At 42.1% G+C, this 17,657-nt stretch overlaps 1 protein-coding gene and 1 non-coding gene across 9 annotated transcripts in view; both read right to left on the bottom strand.

Moving 5' to 3' along the window:
- The window catches only part of CKAP5 (cytoskeleton associated protein 5), a 107,932-nt gene that overhangs the window by 8,993 nt on the left and 81,282 nt on the right, over positions 1-17,657 (bottom strand). For 5 of the 8 annotated variants that reach the window (XM_056133266.1, XM_056133275.1, XM_056133297.1 and 2 more), the window contains 10 exons: positions 13,006-13,131; positions 11,251-11,400; positions 10,386-10,589; positions 8,567-8,702; positions 7,823-8,016; positions 5,904-6,076; positions 5,652-5,675; positions 3,728-3,901; positions 3,410-3,530; positions 100-279 (listed from right to left, as the gene is read on the bottom strand). In XM_056133266.1, the coding sequence (XP_055989241.1) occupies positions 100-279; positions 3,410-3,530; positions 3,728-3,901; positions 5,652-5,675; positions 5,904-6,076; positions 7,823-8,016; positions 8,567-8,702; positions 10,386-10,589; positions 11,251-11,400; positions 13,006-13,131 (1,482 nt within the window). The remainder of the gene's footprint in view (positions 1-99; positions 280-3,409; positions 3,531-3,727; positions 3,902-5,651; positions 5,676-5,903; positions 6,077-7,822; positions 8,017-8,566; positions 8,703-10,385; positions 10,590-11,250; positions 11,401-13,005; positions 13,132-17,657) is intronic. The other 3 variants (XM_056133282.1, XM_056133290.1, XM_056133313.1) reach the window with 1 other exon arrangement.
- Positions 8,204-8,313, bottom strand: LOC130017346 (small nucleolar RNA SNORD67). The gene has a single exon (XR_008791389.1). It is a non-coding gene; the product is annotated as a small nucleolar RNA SNORD67 (small nucleolar RNA).

The following is a 17,657-nucleotide window of genomic DNA, read 5'->3' as shown; positions in this document are numbered from 1 at the left end:
AAGTGACAAACACAAGGACACCTGACTGACTTGGGCTTTAGAACCCGGGCAGGATGAGGGCCTGAAGGGAAGCCCACGACACATGTGGAGATGACTTACCGAAATCATATTGCCAATGATACAGCTGTACAATTTGATGATTTCATCCTTCTCCAATTTCTCATCTGCCATGTGTGTGTTGTAAATAAGTCTCAGTTGCATGAACGTGGCTATGAGAAACTGATCAATATGGCCGGACATAGCTTCAGCTTTGTCTTCTTGTCTCAGGACTTCATCAATCTGATTAAAACAACAACAACAAAAAGACCAACATATAATTTTTCAATCTTCATACTTTCTTAGTAGCATGAAGATACTAAAAGGATATTTCTGGGGCAGGAACAATAGTTCAGCAGGTAGGGCTTTTGTCTTGTACATGGCAGACCCGGGTTTGATCCCCGGCACCCTATATGGTCCCCTGAGCACCACAAGGAGTAATTACTGAGTGCAAAGCCAGGAGTAATCCCTGATTGCAGAGCCAGGAGTAATCCCTAATTGCCGGGTGTGACCCAATTGCCTTGACCTCTGTATTCTCTCTCCAGTGTGAGGATCTTTCTTATATTAGCCAAGGACTTCCAATAGTTTAACTTGAACTATGATAGGTAAATTAGTAGCAGACCCTATTGCTAGAGGCACTCATATTAAAGAGTAACTGTCCAAATAATTTAAATTTAATTAATTTATTTTATATTAAGTGGTGATGGGGCTCTTCCTGTTCTGTGGTTGGGAAGGACTCTCTCTATGGTGTGTAGAGAACCATGTGGTCCCAGGGATCGAACCTGGGCCTCCTGCATGCAAAGCATGGACCCTATATTGTTGAGCTATTTCCTTGGCGCTATCTGATTCTGTATTATCTGTTTTTTCATTTATCTACTCAAATAAAGAGCTATAAAACCATGGTGCTCTTTTGGTTTTGTTTTACTAGAAAAAAATTCCTGTAAGTAAATCTTAAATATTTCTACATACTCCCTTTCCCCCTTATCATCTTTGTCTCCTTCAGCAGACTCATTTTTCCCAAGTGCATTTGGTTATTTTGTTATTCTTTCCAGTCAACTAAAGTGTGGTCCCTTATATTATTCTTATTCACTTACTTAGGACACATTCTTGGTCTGCTTTCAAAACCCTTGGCTTTGAAAACTGAGAAATCAGTTTACTTTTACAATTTTACAATTACTGGGGAAATCTGAGAACAATGGGAGATACCAGGTTCTGTCCTGGTTGGTGGTGGTCAATCAGCTGGCAAGTTCATCATAAGATACCAGGTAAGAGAAGCCATCTCTGCTCTTCAATTGCTGAAGGTACAAAACTAGGTTTCTGTATCCTCAGACAACGAATTCAACCTATGATCCAGCTCCCAAGAGATCCGTTAGAGGCTAGGCAATCACCAGGTCTAATCATTAACACTTAATACAAGCCAACGTTGCTCTTCTTTACAGAACTTAAGTATCTCCAAAGAGAGGTCTCTCCCCGACCTGACCCAACAGAACCCCAGCAGCCAAAAACTCCAGAACTCAATGGCCGCAATGCTCGTGGCTGATCTTTACAAGGCTCAGATGAGCCTCTCACATGAGAATGAATTCGCTGAAAAACTCAGGTATGCGGGTTTTGTGACTGAAACTTCCACGCTCGCTCAGAGTCAGGAATGGGCGCCCTCCCACCATCTCCCTGTGCTTCTGGGTGCTTTGCAGTCATGCCCAGGAAATACCTCTGGGCGCCATATAAGCTCATTAATGGCCATGATCTAGAGACTCACAAATAAATCTCAGAAGAGAACAATAAGCCGCAGAGATGCCTCCAGACCCCCCAAATCACCATCCAGTTAAAAATTTAACTCCAGCTCTGGTACCCAACTAAAAATTTTAGAATTCCCGGAGTGCAAAGCTGTGAAAGTGGCCATGTGACATCTCATACTTTATGCCACTGATATACCCAAAGTAGCACACCACATTTGATGGGATGCAAAGTAGAAGGCAACTGATCTTGACTTATGCACACAAGTCTCAAGCTGTAACATGTTAGTTATCTCTTATACAGGGGCTTAATAGCTCCGAGATGAGACACAATAGTTTTCACATACTTTCCTCTAAGTAAACCTTTTTGGATCATTATGAGTGGACTATTTATAACAAGCAATACAAAATAAATTATTTAGCATCTGCCTTTTGGGGCAGACTTGGGTGGTGGTGGTAAAATTCAAAATAATGGTGGTGGGAAGGTGCAAAGGTGGTGGGATTGGTGTTGAAATACCAAATGTAATAAATTATTGTGAACTTTATAAAAATAAAATTAAAAAATAAAAAGTGCTAATGTCCCCCCCGAAAGCACATACCCCCCCCCCAAAAAAAAACACAAGGAGAGGTCTCTATCTTCAGGATTTCTGGTATTAGAATTATCTTCTACTTTTTCAAGACAGAGCTTGGGACTTATCCCATATCCACTTCATTCACAATCTACCAGAACCAGTAGCATCTACTCAGAAAAGATAGATAGATAGGGTTTGAATTGAAGCTGACATAGAAAAGGAAGTGGGGAAACATTTATTCAAGTCACTTTTTACAGGATTTCGATCCCCTAAGTTTATTTTCTTCCAATATCAAAACTGCTAACAGGTGGGGCTGGAACAACAGTATAGGGGGTGAGGCTTTTGCCCTTGAAGGTGGTTTGATTCCTGACACCCCATATTCCTGCTTCATGAACTCCACTAGGAGTGATCCCTGAATGCAGAGAGAGGACTAAAGTTTTGAGCACCACTGGGTATGGCTCCAAAACCAATCAAACATCATTATCATCATCATCATCATCATCATCATCATGTTAATAAAAAACTGGGGTGGGCATCATCATCATCATATTAATAAAAAACTGGGGTGGGATGGGAAGAGAGAGTTCCAATCACCTCTCTCCAACCACCCTATTTGAGAGTATGTATGTATGTTTGTTTGGCCCATACCTAACAGTGCAAAGGGGCTATTCCTGCCTCAGTGCTTGGGGCACAGATATGCTTTCAGTGGTGCTGAGGGAACAAGCAGGGCTGATTACAGAACCGAGTACTTCTGCATGCAAAGCACAGGCTCTAGCTCCTTGAGTTGACCTGCCTCCGAGTAAGATAGCAATTGTTATCTGAGATTTTTTTTTATTTCCACTGAACTCTAAGTTGAATTCCATGAAATATGGTGCATATTATCTACTGAGTATAAATAAATTTTTATAACTTTGGTGAATAAAGTTATAAAAATGCTAGGTTCTATATCTAGACCTCTATCTTTTGAGGCAAGTAATAACTACTTGTCTTGCTAAGGCACGTGAAATTCAGTATTCTCATAGAATATATTCACCAGTGGAATCACTGTCATCGGTAGCAACCCCATACCTGAGTCAGAGCTTGGATGCTTGTGTTGATGTCACCACTGGCCACTTGGGAGATAATGAAATTGATTGTGGATGCTGTATTACTGTGCATATCATCAAAGTGTGGAGAAACAGCTCGGATCCTAGACAGCAGAGTAAAGGGAAAAATTGAAACTTTAATCACAAAACAACTGAGTTGAAATTATGCAATTCCCTATTAAAGAACTGTTATTAGTAAGAATGGTTATAAAAATGTTTAAACTGTACATGGCACTCTGTCCATGCTATGTGCTCTGATACTCACATTCTACTTATAATTCTATGAAAGAGGTCAACTTACTTGGGTTCAGGAATAAGGACTGGTTCAAAAATATCATCCAGTTTGTGCTGAACAAGTTCTGGCATTTCACACCGGACTGTACCATTGTCATTCTCAATCTCATCAAGATCCAGTTGAAATTCTCGGCGAACCATCTGGGATGCCTCAGGATGCCCACTCATGCTTCGGGCTTGGCTAGGGGAAGCAAAAGGAAGCACTTAACTGTAAGAGGCTTCTGAAGCAAAGGGCAAGAATAACATTGCCAGTTGCCCCAAAGCTTCAAGACAGATGTTTAACTTCTGGTTTCAGCCCCGCTGAAAGATTTAAGTTCCTTGAATCTAAGCAAGTGGCTTCAATGTCAATCACCCTGGTTCATGAATATCCTGAGATCGCAAAGAATATTTTTTAGGGACGGGGGAGCGGGGGTGGCAGAGTGGGGGCACAACGGCCTCAACCACTGTACTATTCTCTCTTGCCCATGGACTTTAACTTGTACTTATAGCACCTAAAAAGTTTTAAACTTTTTCCCTCCCCCCTGGGCCATGCTCAGCTGTACTCAGATCTTTCTCCTGGCTCTCTACTCAGAAATCATTCCTTATTGGATGCCTTATGGGACCATATAGATGCCAGAGATCAACCCGGGCTGGCCGTGTTTAAGGAAGTAACCTACTTGCAGTACTCTGGGCCCATTTTTAACTTTTATTATTCTTATTATTTTGGGCTACAAAAACTGGCTGTGTTCAGGGACTACTTCTGGCTCTGTGCTCAGGGGTCACCACTGGTGGTGCTTGGGGGACCCAACGCTGTGCAGTGCCAGGACTGAGCATGTGCAGAGCAAGGGTCTTAGCCGCTACATTATTTCTCTGCCCTCAGAATAGTGAACTATTCTTTCAAGTTCACCAAAGCCAACAAACTTTGTATTGCCATTACCTGTCAGGCAGGGAAGACAAAAAAGTGTATCTATTTTGTTTGCTATCTTCCTTCCTATACCACCGAGTGTATTTTGGACCACATTCAGTGGTGCTCAGACCTTACTTCTGGCTCTGTGCTCAGGGACTACTCCTGGTGGTGCTTGCGGAACACATATGGTGTCCAGGGTAGAATCTGGGCTGGTTAAGAACAAGGCAAGTAACCTTTGTTAACTCTTTTTTTTTTTTTTTTGTTAACTCTTTAGTACCATAAAGTTTACTACTTCTCAGTAAAAATTTAAAACAAATCCAGACTGATTAGATTTTTTTTTCCTATTTCCTAACTAACCAATGTTTCTGTTTTTCTTATCAGAGGCATCATTTCATGCATTATTCAGTATATTTTATACTTTGAGGGGGCAGTAAGGTCACCTAATATAGGAATATTCATTATTGATAGGTCAGGGATAACATTATATCCAAGCAATATATATTTAAAGTTTTCAATCAAATTGCTTTAAGATTATATTCATGAAAAAATGCAAAATAGAGATTCTTTGCCTAGAGGCAGTATTCTGAGTTCCTAAACCAACTCTGGTTGCATACATTTTACATACCCTAATCTGAAGAACAGGAATCTAAGCATGACCAAATACAACACAAGGGAAGAAGGTGACTAATATTTTAGCACAACATTGATCTGCCATTCCTATTAGTCAGTGAACTCTCTCTTTTTCTCTTTCTCTTTTTATGGGGGCCACACCCAGCAGTGCTCAGGGGTTACTCCTAGCTCTTCACTCAGGAAACACTCACATGGGTCAGCCACGTGCAAGACAGGTGCCTTACCCACTGTACTATCTCTCTAACCCCTATACTCAGTGAATTCTTATGGATGGTTTGCTTTTTGGATACTTATGGGCACCATCTACCCTGATCGTAAACATTACACCAAACACCCTCCAGAGGGGATGAATCCAAGTCAGAAGTTAGAAAGATATAAGAGCCCTGCTAATGAGAAATTAGCAGGCAGTACTTACATCCTATAAGTGCGATACATAATTCTGTCCACGGAAAAGCAGTGAAAGAAGGCACAAGACTATTTAGAAGTGGTTTTAAGACAAAGACCAAGACAATGAAGAACAAAGGTTAAACAATAAGTTTACAAGACATTTACTGGGACACTTTGTCATGCATGATAATGGTTACAAGAATGTAAGATATGACAGGATAAGCTCTGAGCACACAAGGCAAAGTCCACAAAGATGCTCTGATTTACTCCATCTACATACTTGAGTTTGGAGGACATGTCCTCAGCAGGTCCCTTGCGGAGCATGTTGGCATTGGAGTTTATGTTTTGTAAGCGTTGAGGTTTCTCTTCCACCTGTTTTATTGGTGCAGCAGAAGGCCTCTTAGCTGACCTCTTGATTCTTTCTTCAAGCATGCTCATATCCTTTTCAGAAAGCTATAAAGACAGGTATAAGAGGAAATTAAAATCCTAAATGGAAGACTAAAGAATACCTTCTTTTGGGGCTGGAGCAATAGCACCGCGGGTAGGGCGTTCGCCTTGCATACGGCCGACCCGGGTTCAATTACCAGCACCCTATATGGTCCCCTGAGCACCGCCAGGGGTAATTCCTGAGCGCAGAGCCAGGAGTAACCCCTGTGCATCGCCGGGTGTGACGCAAAAAAAAAAAAAAAAAAAAAAAAAAAGAATACCTTCTTTCACATCAAAGCAAAAAATACATTTACTTTCAAAACACATCTTTTTTTTTTCTGGGCTGGGGGATAAATTTGGGTCACATTCTGTGGTCCTCAGGGACTACTTCTGGCTCTGTACTCAGGAATGACCCCTGGTGGTCCTCGGGAAACTATGTGCTGGCTGTGTGCAAGTTAAGTGCCGGTATCTCCCCTCCTGTATACCTGCTAACCCTCAAAACACTGTATCTTAAATCAATGCCTGCTTTGCTATATAAGAAAACATATGAAAGAAGGGAAGGAGATAGCTGCAAACATGCAATGCAGGTTTCCCTATTTTGGTCATGTTACTACTAACTAGCTATGGGACCACATGGTGAGACATCTCATTTGTAACCATCTGTAAAACTCACAGCTGCTCTATTTCCTTGACTGGCCTGTGGTGGGGAATGAATTACATTTATTCAAGGATCTCACATATACTGTTAGTGCTCTACTGCTGAGCATATTCCCTGACCCTTACAAGTATAAATATTTAAGCATACTGTAAATATGTGTGATGCTAACAGGTAACTGGAGTGAAGAACTGAGGTCCTGCCAAAATAGCAACTGGTTCAAAGTAGTAGGGAGTCAGAAACTGAACCTAATGTGCCTGGTGAGTCTGGCTAACGATTGGCTGAAGCTCAATATTCCCATTCTGGAGCTGGAGAGACAGTACAGGGATTAAAGTGCTGAACTTGCATGTGGCTGACCGTGGTTGATCCCAAGGCATCGTATGGTCCTCTGAGCACTACCAGACATGCACCCCCCCCCCCTCATAGAGCTGGGAATAACCCCCAAAAGAAGAAAAAATAAAATCTTGATCTGATAGGTACCAGTATTCACAATACACACAAACGAGTATTTGGTTTAATAAAAACCATAACATATTAAGGTTTATTGAGTATAGCCAGAGAGAGGGAGAGTTTCAGGCTGAGCCCTTGTAGCCACAAAGTCCCCTGAGCAACATAATGTAGCCCCTGAGACCTGTGAGTACCATCGGGGTGGTCTGAATAAACCCTGGCACCAGCAGGGCCTTGCAGAACCAATTCTCAGTTTCACACATTGAACTGCCAGGCAGGCTGCCTGAGAATTGCTGAGCAGGGGGCCTCAGGTTCCCTGAGCCCTGCTTGAAAGTCCTCCTTTACATCCTTCCCCCAAACCTCTCCAAAAGACTCACTGAGCAGACTGCTAAGAAGAATTAAAATCCCTGAGTGGCCAGATTTCTCGCTTCAAAAATACCTCTCCTTGATAAAAGAAAATTGCTACGAGTAGATAATTCAAAGGGTAGTGTGATTTACAGTAAAATAGAGCCCGAATGTTCTAAACCCTGAAGGATTCTAGGATACTTTGATAGGTCAAAAAAAATTGATAAAAACTTGGCTATAGTTGAGGTGATATGAAACCTGACACCTAGAAAAGTCTTGAGACTCGTTTTACAATATGGTACTGTGCTTAGAGGAAAGTCACTCACGTTTCCAATCAGTTTGAACACCTGGTCCCCATGCACATTGTAGACTGTCACAATGGTGTTGAGGGCAGCATTGCGCACAGCATTGTCACGGTCTCCGATGTGAATTGCTATTTCCTTTAAGGCTTTTCCTGGGGTGGGTTGGCAAACATTCATGCCGTAGGACTCGACCAGACACCCAAGCTCTTCCAGACACTCTGTTGGTAGGAGAAAGGTTAGGTTACTGAAACGCAACATACATCAAAGACCTACCTACATTAATTTCTCTTGGTATACACGAATTAAAACATTATGCTGGTTTTGCCTAGATTTCCCCTTTACTCAATGCCTTCCCTCACACAACAAAACAGTATTGCAGCAGTAGTTGTGGGAGGAAGAAATGCTCGTGAGTCAGATGGCCCCTGTGCACTTGATTTTGTCAACAGGGTGATACTGAGTGGTGCCTGTATCACCTGATACTTGGCTCCACCAGTGTGCAACTCATCACTCTCACAGCACAATTCAGAAGACTAGAATCAACCATACAGACACTACAGATACTTTCCGTCCACCCAGAAATGATTTCTTTTGAGGTCACTGTTGGAAGACTCATGCCTTTATTTATTTATTGGCTTTTCGGTCACACCCGGTGGTGCTTAGGGATCCATATGGGATACTAAAGACTGAACCCAGGTAGGCCCTATGCAAGGCAACCACCTAACCCACTGCACTACTGCTCCAGGCCCGCAATTTAAATTGCTGCTTCACCTGCTCTCTGCTTGGAATTTTTTGATTTGGTTCCTTCCATGATGAATGGGAACATTTTGCTGGCTGGGTAGACAAGGCACATCCGGTTCAGGATGGCACGAACATCTTTACGAATGACATCCTTTGGTTCTCCAACCTAGTTAACAAAGAAAACAACGATAAAGTGAAGCAATTTCTCAGTAACAAAACTGCACCTTTGTATTTTTGTTCTTTTTTGTTTGGGGGCCACACCCAGTGATGCTGAGGGGTGATTCTTGGCTCTGCACTCAGCTAATTATTCCTGGTGCTGCTCTAGGGACCATGTGGGATGCTGGAGATGAAATCTGGTTGGTCATGTGCAAGGCAAGCACTTTACTCATTGAACTATCTCTCCAGCACTCAAAAAAGTACATTTTTTTTTGGCTTTTTGGACCAATCCTGGTGTTGCTCAGGGGTTACTACTGGCTCTGCACTTGGGAATTACTCTTGACAGGGCTCAGGGGACAATATGGGATGCCAGGGATCCCACATGTAAGGAAAATGCCCTATTTGCTGTACTATCTCTCCGGCCCCCAAAATTACAGAAAAGGTGCAGACTGTGCAGTGAAAGACATCAACGTGTGATAAAAAAGAGAGAATGGGAACCTAAGTTTAAGAAATGGGACTAGGAAGGTGACTCAAGAGGCTAGAGCACATGTATAGCATACGGGAACCCTGGGATTAATCCCTGGCACCCACAGTCTCCTGAGCATTAAGTTCTAGAAGTGACTGCCTGAGTGCCATCAGATGAACCAAAATGAAAAAGGTTTCAGAACTAAGGTTTTTTAAGGGCTGGAGAGGTAGCTCAATGGGTTGAGTAAATGAAAAACACTGGGGTCACACCTAGTGTTGCCCAAGGCTTATTCCTGGCTCTGCCCTCAGGGATCACTCCTGGGTCGGCTATGTGCATGGCAAACAGCCCACTCGCTCTACTGACTCTCCAGCTCTAAGGTCCAGGTTTAATCCTAACACTGCATGGTCCCTGATCACCTGTGGAGCAAACCCTGAACACTGAGTCTGAAGTAGGTCCCAAGTACTGCTGGGTATAGGGAGAGGGTGTGGGGAAGGGGAGGGTGGGGGAAAGAAAACAAAAAGGAAATAAGTAGCTAGAAATTTAATAGTCTTCTAGAGTGAAAACAATGTAGTAGAGGCCAGGAATATAGCTTAGCATTTCCTTTACATATATAAGTGAGGCCCTGGGTTCTATCAGTACCACGAACTACCATCATCACATACATACACAGACACACACCCCTAAAACAAACAAAAACCCCACCACATTAGAGCCTCAAAGACTTAAAGTGCCTTAAAGTGCAACATAAAGTTGCACTTAAAGTGCAACTACATGGCCACAAGTTCAAATACTTGGTATTCACATGAACTTAGCATGAACCTGGCAGCTCAGTGAATTGGTCCTGCCAGTGCTAACATGTGCCATCTCTGGTGCTGAAAGTTATTTCCATCACATCACAGCCAGGTGTGTGTGATCACCACAAAAAGGGGTGTTGAGTACTGCAGCTAAAAAGATGTGTGATGGCTCCCGTCAGAAGTGTGACCGCTGGCTAGCAAGTGTGTGAGCATCACAATGGCTGCGGTGTACCTCAAGTAAGAATGGGAGCCCTGGTGAGCAAATGTGCAAGCACCGTGGTCAGGCATGTGTGCCACTCTCAGTCCCAGCAAGACATCAGTAACAATGAAGGGAAGATGGAGAGACAGAGGGAACAGAAATTAAAAAGAAAAAGACAGAAAAATCCCACCCCTCATCCCCTGGCCAAAATACCCCCAAAACAATCCATGTTACCTTGAGAATGAGATAGGGGATGAAGGAAGAGGCTTCGTTCTCAGTGAGATGATATTCCTCCTCACTTAGCAGGGCGAAGAGTAATTTTAAATATTCCAGGGCTTTCATTAGGACGCTTGTATTGGTGTCAAAAAACCGCAGAGTAAGCCACTTTAGGATAAGATCCAGGCAACCTATCACACCGTCTTTTTCACTTTCCAAGTGCTTAAAACCAAACAAGAAAAACAACAAAAATCAGACCATAAATGTTTAAGTTGTTAGGCAAACGCTTCTTAAATTTTAGTAGGTTAAAGACTGAGTTTTACATCTCCATTTTCAGTGGCAAAGTTATAGCTACACTGTCATTTATTCTATCAAGGAACAAGATAGTTCTGGAAAGACAGTATATTTCCAGACTTTTTAATTTTTTTTTTTTTTTGTAAAGCAAGATAGTTTTCATTGAAACTTATGTAGAAAGATGTGAGGAGAGAGTGAGGGAGAAGTGTGTGTTCAAGTGAGAACACAGGGTTCTCTGGGGTGGAAATAAGAAAGCAAAGAAACATCGAGACAAATGAGATTCATGCTCGAGGGAGAATACGGGCGTAAAGGGCATGTGCCTGACTTTCCTTTTTCTTCTTTTTTTTTTTTTTTTGACTTTTTGGGTCACACCTGGTGATGCTCTGGGGTTACTCCTGGCTCTACACTTGGGAATTACTCCTCGCAGTGATCGAACCCAGGTCTGCAGTGTGCAAGGCAAATGCCCTACTCTCTGTACTATTGCTCTGGCCCCTTGATGGACTTTTCTTAAGTCAAACTCTGATCATTTCACAGGGCTCAAATGTTCAAATGTCTAAGACACATGCATATTTTTCTATTATAAACTTACATCAACCATGACAGCAAGGGCTTTGTTATGATGCTGAAAGTCTGAATGAAACATCTCATCTTGTAACCATTTAGCCACACAGCTAGACATTTGAGTCTTTAGTTGCTCGATATATTCATCCCGTGGGGTGGTAAAATTCCACTTCAGAACCTGGAAAAACACAAAAGTTTTAGGAGGGACTATGTATTCAACTGAAAAGAAGTAGAATTCTCCTTAAAACAGCTGCATCATTAAATGTGATTAGGCATTTTATTTATTTTTGTGGGAGTCTGGGATAAGCTCAAGGTCTCATAAGCATATGAGAGGCATATGCTCTACCATTTAAGCCATATGAATTTCAAATGGCAAATTCTTCTTTGGTGGTGCTGAGGATCAAATCCAGTGCCTAGTAAACTTTCAGGCCCGTTTCTAGAGAAAGTTATCAGAAACTTTTCAATGCTTAAATTCCTAAATCCCTCTATCACTGAGGCATATTTCACTCCCTTATTTTTTCCTAGCTTAAGCCCCAGCAGTCCTTGGAGCCCTAAGGGACACTCCCTGAATGGTGCTGTGTCTGGAATGTGGCAGGGGTCAGGAACCCACTAGGAAAATTATTGTTAATTAAAAGAATAAGACTAAGCAAGCAAATGGCTCCTGCAAAAGAACTGGGTGGTGGTGGTGGTGATGTGTTGGAGTCACATTTTGCATGCTTTGGGCTATTCCTGGCATAGTACTTAGGTTTTTCTGCTGCTGATCAGGGGACCATGTAGCGAAGGGGATGAAATCTGGGCCTTCCGCATACAAAGCATTATCTCTAACCCTGAAGCTATATCCCTGATCCATCAAACAAATTCTTTTCTTTTCTTTTTTTTTTCTTTTTTATTAGTGAAACACCATGAGGTACAGTTGTAGATTTACAAATTTTTGTGCTTGGATCTCGGTCATACCACGATCAAATACCCATCCCTCCACCGGTGCCCATTTTCCACCACCAGGATAATATCCCTCCCCCCCATCTTCCCATCCCCCCCTGCCACTGTGGCAGGGCATTCCCCCCTGTTCTCTCTCTCCTCCTGGAGGCTGTGATCAGCCAAAGAGGCATTGAGTGGCGAACATGTTCAGTCCAGTCTACTTTCAACTTGCATCTCCCCTCCTGGGAGGATCCTCCAAACACCCTCCACTTGGTGTTCCCCTTTCTATCTGAATTGTCCTTTCCCCTAGAATACCCAGCTGGCCTCTAAGTTATGGAGTAATTCTCCTGGTGTTGCTCTCAGCTATTCTTGGGTATTAATCTCATATTTTATTATTTTATATCCCCCAGATGAATGCTATCTTTCTATGTCTATCCCTCTCTTTCTGACTCATTTCGCTTAGCATGATACTTTCCATATTGTACCACTTGTATGTAAAGTTCATGACTTCATCTTTTCTAAGAGCCACATAGTACTCCATTGTGTAGATGTACCAAAGTTTCTTTAACCAGTCATCTGTTCTTGGGCACTCAGGTCTCTTCCAGTTTCTGGCTACTGTAAAGAGTGCTGCAATGAACAAACAAGTGCAGATGTCTTTTTTTTTTTTTTTATTTTTGGGTCTACCTGGAAATCCTGGATTTTCAAGGGTTTTCTCTTGCACTCAGGAATTACTCCTGGCAGTGCTTGGGGACCATATGGGATCCTGGGAATCAAACTTGAGTCGGCTGCATGCAAGACAAAATGCCCTACCTGCTGTACTATCTATCCCTCCAACCCCCCAAAGAGATTCTTATCCTCTCCTTACCTTTAATCCCTTTTCATCTTTCATCCTTTGCTCCTTTCCATTCGGAACAACAATAAAAATAGGACCGGATTTATCTTCATCCTCCTTTAAGCTGGTTTTGTTTGGCACTTTCTTCCCTTGTGCACTCTATAAGCAAGGTTTAAAGAATACAGATTAGGTAGGCAACTACTTCTCCCTGTGAATATGATGATATTGCCAAGGAAGTTCACTATGTAAGTCAGAAACATCTTTTGACACCATATTCCACATGAGAGAAACCAAGGACATACAGAATCTTTAATGTTCTGTGTTTATACAGGTTTTCTAGAACTCTTAACAGCATTCTTAATTAACTATTGGTTATTTCCTGGACTGTCATGTGATTGGAAAAGTGGCTACTACTTTTGTTCATGATCATGGCTATTTGACCACATTAGTTTGATTTATTTTTGGATTCTGGAACACACCGGCTGTACTCAAAATTTCCTCCTGGCTCTGTACGCAGGGATTATTCTTGGTGGGTTTGGGGACCATAAGGGGTGATGCGAATAGAACGTGGGTGAGCTGCATGCAAGGCAAGTACCCTACCTGCTGTACTATTATTGTGGCCCTCCTTATTCCTTTTAAAATAATTCCTTTTTAAAATTGAAATCTTAAAGGCTGAGGCCAGAGCAATGGTACAGTGGGTGGGACATTTGCCTCACATGCAACCGACTTGGGTTCACTCCCTGGCACATTTGGTCATTTGGTCCCCTGAGCCCACAAGGAGTGATCTTTGAGCTCAGAGCCAGAAGTAAGCCCTAAGAACTGCCGGGTAAGCCAAAAACTAATAAAAACAAGCTACCCGTGACATATTCAATATACCAAACACAGTAACAAGTCTCACAATGTTACTGGGCCGACTTGAGCAAATCGATGAACAATGGGAGGACAGTGACAGTATCTGTCCTCCCGTTGTTCATCGATTTGCTCGAGCAGGTCCAGTAACGTCTCCATTCTGACAATTGTTACTGTGCTTGGCATATTGGCATATTGAATACATCACAGGTAGCTTGTCAGGCTTTGCCATGCAGGCAAGATACTCTCAGTAGCTTGCCAGGCTCTCCGAGAGGGGCAGAGGAATCGAACTCGGGTCGGCCATGTTGGCCGCTTGCAAGGCAAACACCCTTCCCGCTGTGCTATTGCTCCAGCCCAGTGACAGTGAAGTAAATGAAATCTTAAATGATATTTAAGCTTTCAGTATCGACGGCATTTTAAATGGCATTTACATATTTCTTATCACTTAGTTCAGAAAGCTTTTTTGTTTTCATATATAAAAGTATCTATCATAATACTGTAAAACTGAGGGTCTTTTAGGCCCATTTCTAGAGAAAGTTATCAGAAACTTTTCAATGCTTAAATTCCTAAAGTGGAATTTTTTTTGGCGGGGTGGCTGGGACAAACCCAGCAGTGCTCAGAGCTTATTCTTGGTGGTGCTTGGGGGGCAAGTGTCTGGGATCAAACCAAGATTAGCTGCAAACATGCTAAGGGCCTTAACTCCTGTTATATCTATCTGATCAAAAAAAAAAAGTTTGAAAAACGAATACATTTTTCTGCCACTCAATGCCTCTTTTGCAAATTACAACACCCAAGAGGAGAGAGAGAACAAAAGGGAATGACCTGCCACAGAGGCAGGGTGGGCAGGAGGGGATGGGGGTGGGAGGGATACTGGGATCCGTGGTGGTGGGAAATGGGCACTGGTGGAAGGATGGGTATTTGATCATTGTATAACTGAAACCCAAGCACAAAAATTTGTAACTCTATAACTGTACCTCATGGTGTCTCACTAATCAAAATTAAAAAAAAAATTAATCGATTACATTTTATTCCTGTTATTATTACCTTTGGTAACAAAAGAAAGGCGGGGAATATCTTCATGCATATTGATCAAAAACGTATTTGTGTATAAAGGTAAAAGGTAAAGGCCCTCCCGTTGATCGTCGATTTGCTCGAGCGGGCCCAGTAACATCTCCATTGGAGACTTTGTTGTTACTGTGTCTGGCATATCCAATACTCTCGGTAGCTTGCCGGGCTCTCCGAGAGGGGAGGAGGAATCGAACTCGGGTCGGCCATGTTGGCCGCTTGTAAGGCGAACGCCCTACCGCTGTGCTATTGCTCCAGCCCATTTGTGTATACTGATCAAAAAATAAAAGTTTGTCATGTCCTCAAGGGTACTCTACAGTGTTTAATTCAACCTTTAATAATTTTGCAAAGAAGGGTATGTGTGTATTTTAATATAGCCTGACCTGATTTATATGTTTTTAGCTTTAGTATTTAACATTTTGTAACAAATAAACATTTTTTAAAACAAAAAAATAAATAAAAGTTTGTGCATAATGGCCAAAAAATAAAGGAAGGACTTTGTAACATAAACCTCCAAAAAAAAAAAAAGAAAAAAGTAATACATTTCTGGGAGAAATTATTTGTCTACCCTTCATCTGATAAAGAATTAACATAGGACATATATAAAACACTGACAGAACTTTACAGGAAGACATCAAGCCTATCAAATAACTGGGAGAAGAGATGAACAAAAAATTCCTCAAAGAAGAAATACAGATGAAATACATATGAAAATATGCTCAGCATCATTATCATCAGGAAAATGCAAATAAAAACAAGGAGATATCATATCACACCACGGAGACTGATCATCAAAAAGAACAGTAACCAGTGTTGGTGTGTATGTAGGGACCCTCATTCACTGGCTGGTGGGAACGATGATTGGTTCAGCGGTTTTGGAAGACAATATGGACATTCTTCAAAGAACTAGAAATTGAGCTTCTCTATGACCCAGCAATTCCACTCCTGGGACTACATTCCACTGACTCAAAAATACAATACAGAAAAGACATCTCCACTCCTATGATCATTGCAGCACTATTCATATAGCCAAAATTTGGAAACAACCCAAGTGCCCAAGAACAGATGACTGGATAAAGAAGCTATGGTACCTGTAAACAGTGGAATAATACTCAGCAGTAAGATGAAGTTATGCAATTTGCTGCTACTGGATGGATCAGGAGAGTATCATGTTGAGTAAAATGAGTCAGAGGGACAGACACAGAATGATCTCACTCATGTGCAAGATATAAAGAAACACAGTAGGGGAATAACTAGTGTACAACAGCAGTAGAAATGAAGAGCAGGAGAACTCATCCTTAGAAGAAACCCTGCCACTGTAGGGAAAGGGAGCATAGGTCAGGGAAGGGACCATAGACTATGGCAATGATAGAGGGAAGTGGTAGCTCTGGACAGACTAAGGTCTGGGTGCTGAAAGGAGGTAAAGTGATATACATGATACCCGATCAGTAACAGTACTGTATATCATTGTGCCTAGTAAAGGAAAGAAAAAGTGCCTGTCATAGAGCACAGAGGCAGGCAGGTAACTGTGGACACTGGTGGAGGGAAGGGGATACTGGTGATGGGATTGGTACTGGAACATTTTATTTATGTATTGGATATTGGAACATTTTTTTCTGTCTCTTTTTATTTTAATGAATCATCGTGAGATACATTTATAGACTTATAGACATTCATGATTGTGTCTCAGTCAAACAATGTTATTGAAACATTTTATACCTAAAACTTAATCATAAATAACTTTTGTAATTAAAAAAAAATCCAATTCAACTATTTCTAGTAGACCAGAATTTCTAATGAAAATATTGAAGTTATTCATTAAAAACAGGTATAAGCTCATTTATGTGATACTGCTTTGTAAGGTGTAGAAGACTAAAAGTATGACATAAGAATGCAATCAAAAATATTTCACAACACTTGTGATCAAAATACTAAAACTATAGGGCCAGAGTGACAGTATAGTAGGTAGGGTGATTGCCTTGATGTGGCTTAACCAGGTTTGATGCCTGGCATTCCATATAGTCCCCTGAGCACTGTAGTGTGTGGCCCCAAAACCAAAGGCCTGAGAGATGGTACAGTGGGTAGGCCGCTTGCCTTGCATTCAGCCACCTGGCTTTGATCTCTGGTACTCCATATGATCTTTTGAGCCCCCACCAGGAGTGATCCCTGAGTGCTGAGCAAGGAGTAAGTCCTGACCACTGACAGGTGCAGACCAAAAATGAAAAATTGGGGATTAGGACAGGGTGGTGCTCAGGAAAATAATAGTTTTACTGGATAATTTAGAAGATTCCCCCCCCCCCCCAACCCGTTTCTTGGCCACACTTGGCTATGTTCAGGGTCTCCTCCTGACAGGCTCAGGGAATCATATGGATGCCAGGGACTGAATCAAAGGTCAGTAGGCTATGTGTAGTACTGCTTCAGACCCTAGAAGATAATTTTTTATTTAAATTAGCTCACTGAATTAAAGTAACCACTCATAGGGAAGGAAACAAATATATTTTATCATTTATTACTTGTAGTGGGCTGGAGCGATAGCACAGCGGTTAGGGTGTTTGCCTTGCACACAACTGGCCCGGCCGAGCCGGGTTCGATTCCTTCGTCCCTCTCGGAGAGCCTGGCAAGTTACCGAGAGTATCTCGCCTGCACGGCAAAGCCTGGCAAGCTACCCGTGACGTATTCAATATGCCAAACACAGTATCAACAAGTCTCAAGATGGAGATGTTACTGGGCCCGCTCGAGCAAATGGATGAATAACGGGAGGACCATGATGG

The sequence above is a fragment of the Sorex fumeus genome, unplaced genomic scaffold (genome assembly GCF_029834395.1).
Source record: "Sorex fumeus unplaced genomic scaffold, SorFum_2.1 ptg000007l, whole genome shotgun sequence".
In the NCBI taxonomy this organism is placed as follows: domain Eukaryota; kingdom Metazoa; phylum Chordata; class Mammalia; order Eulipotyphla; family Soricidae; genus Sorex; species Sorex fumeus.
This window is presented reverse-complemented; position numbering and strand designations above follow the sequence as displayed.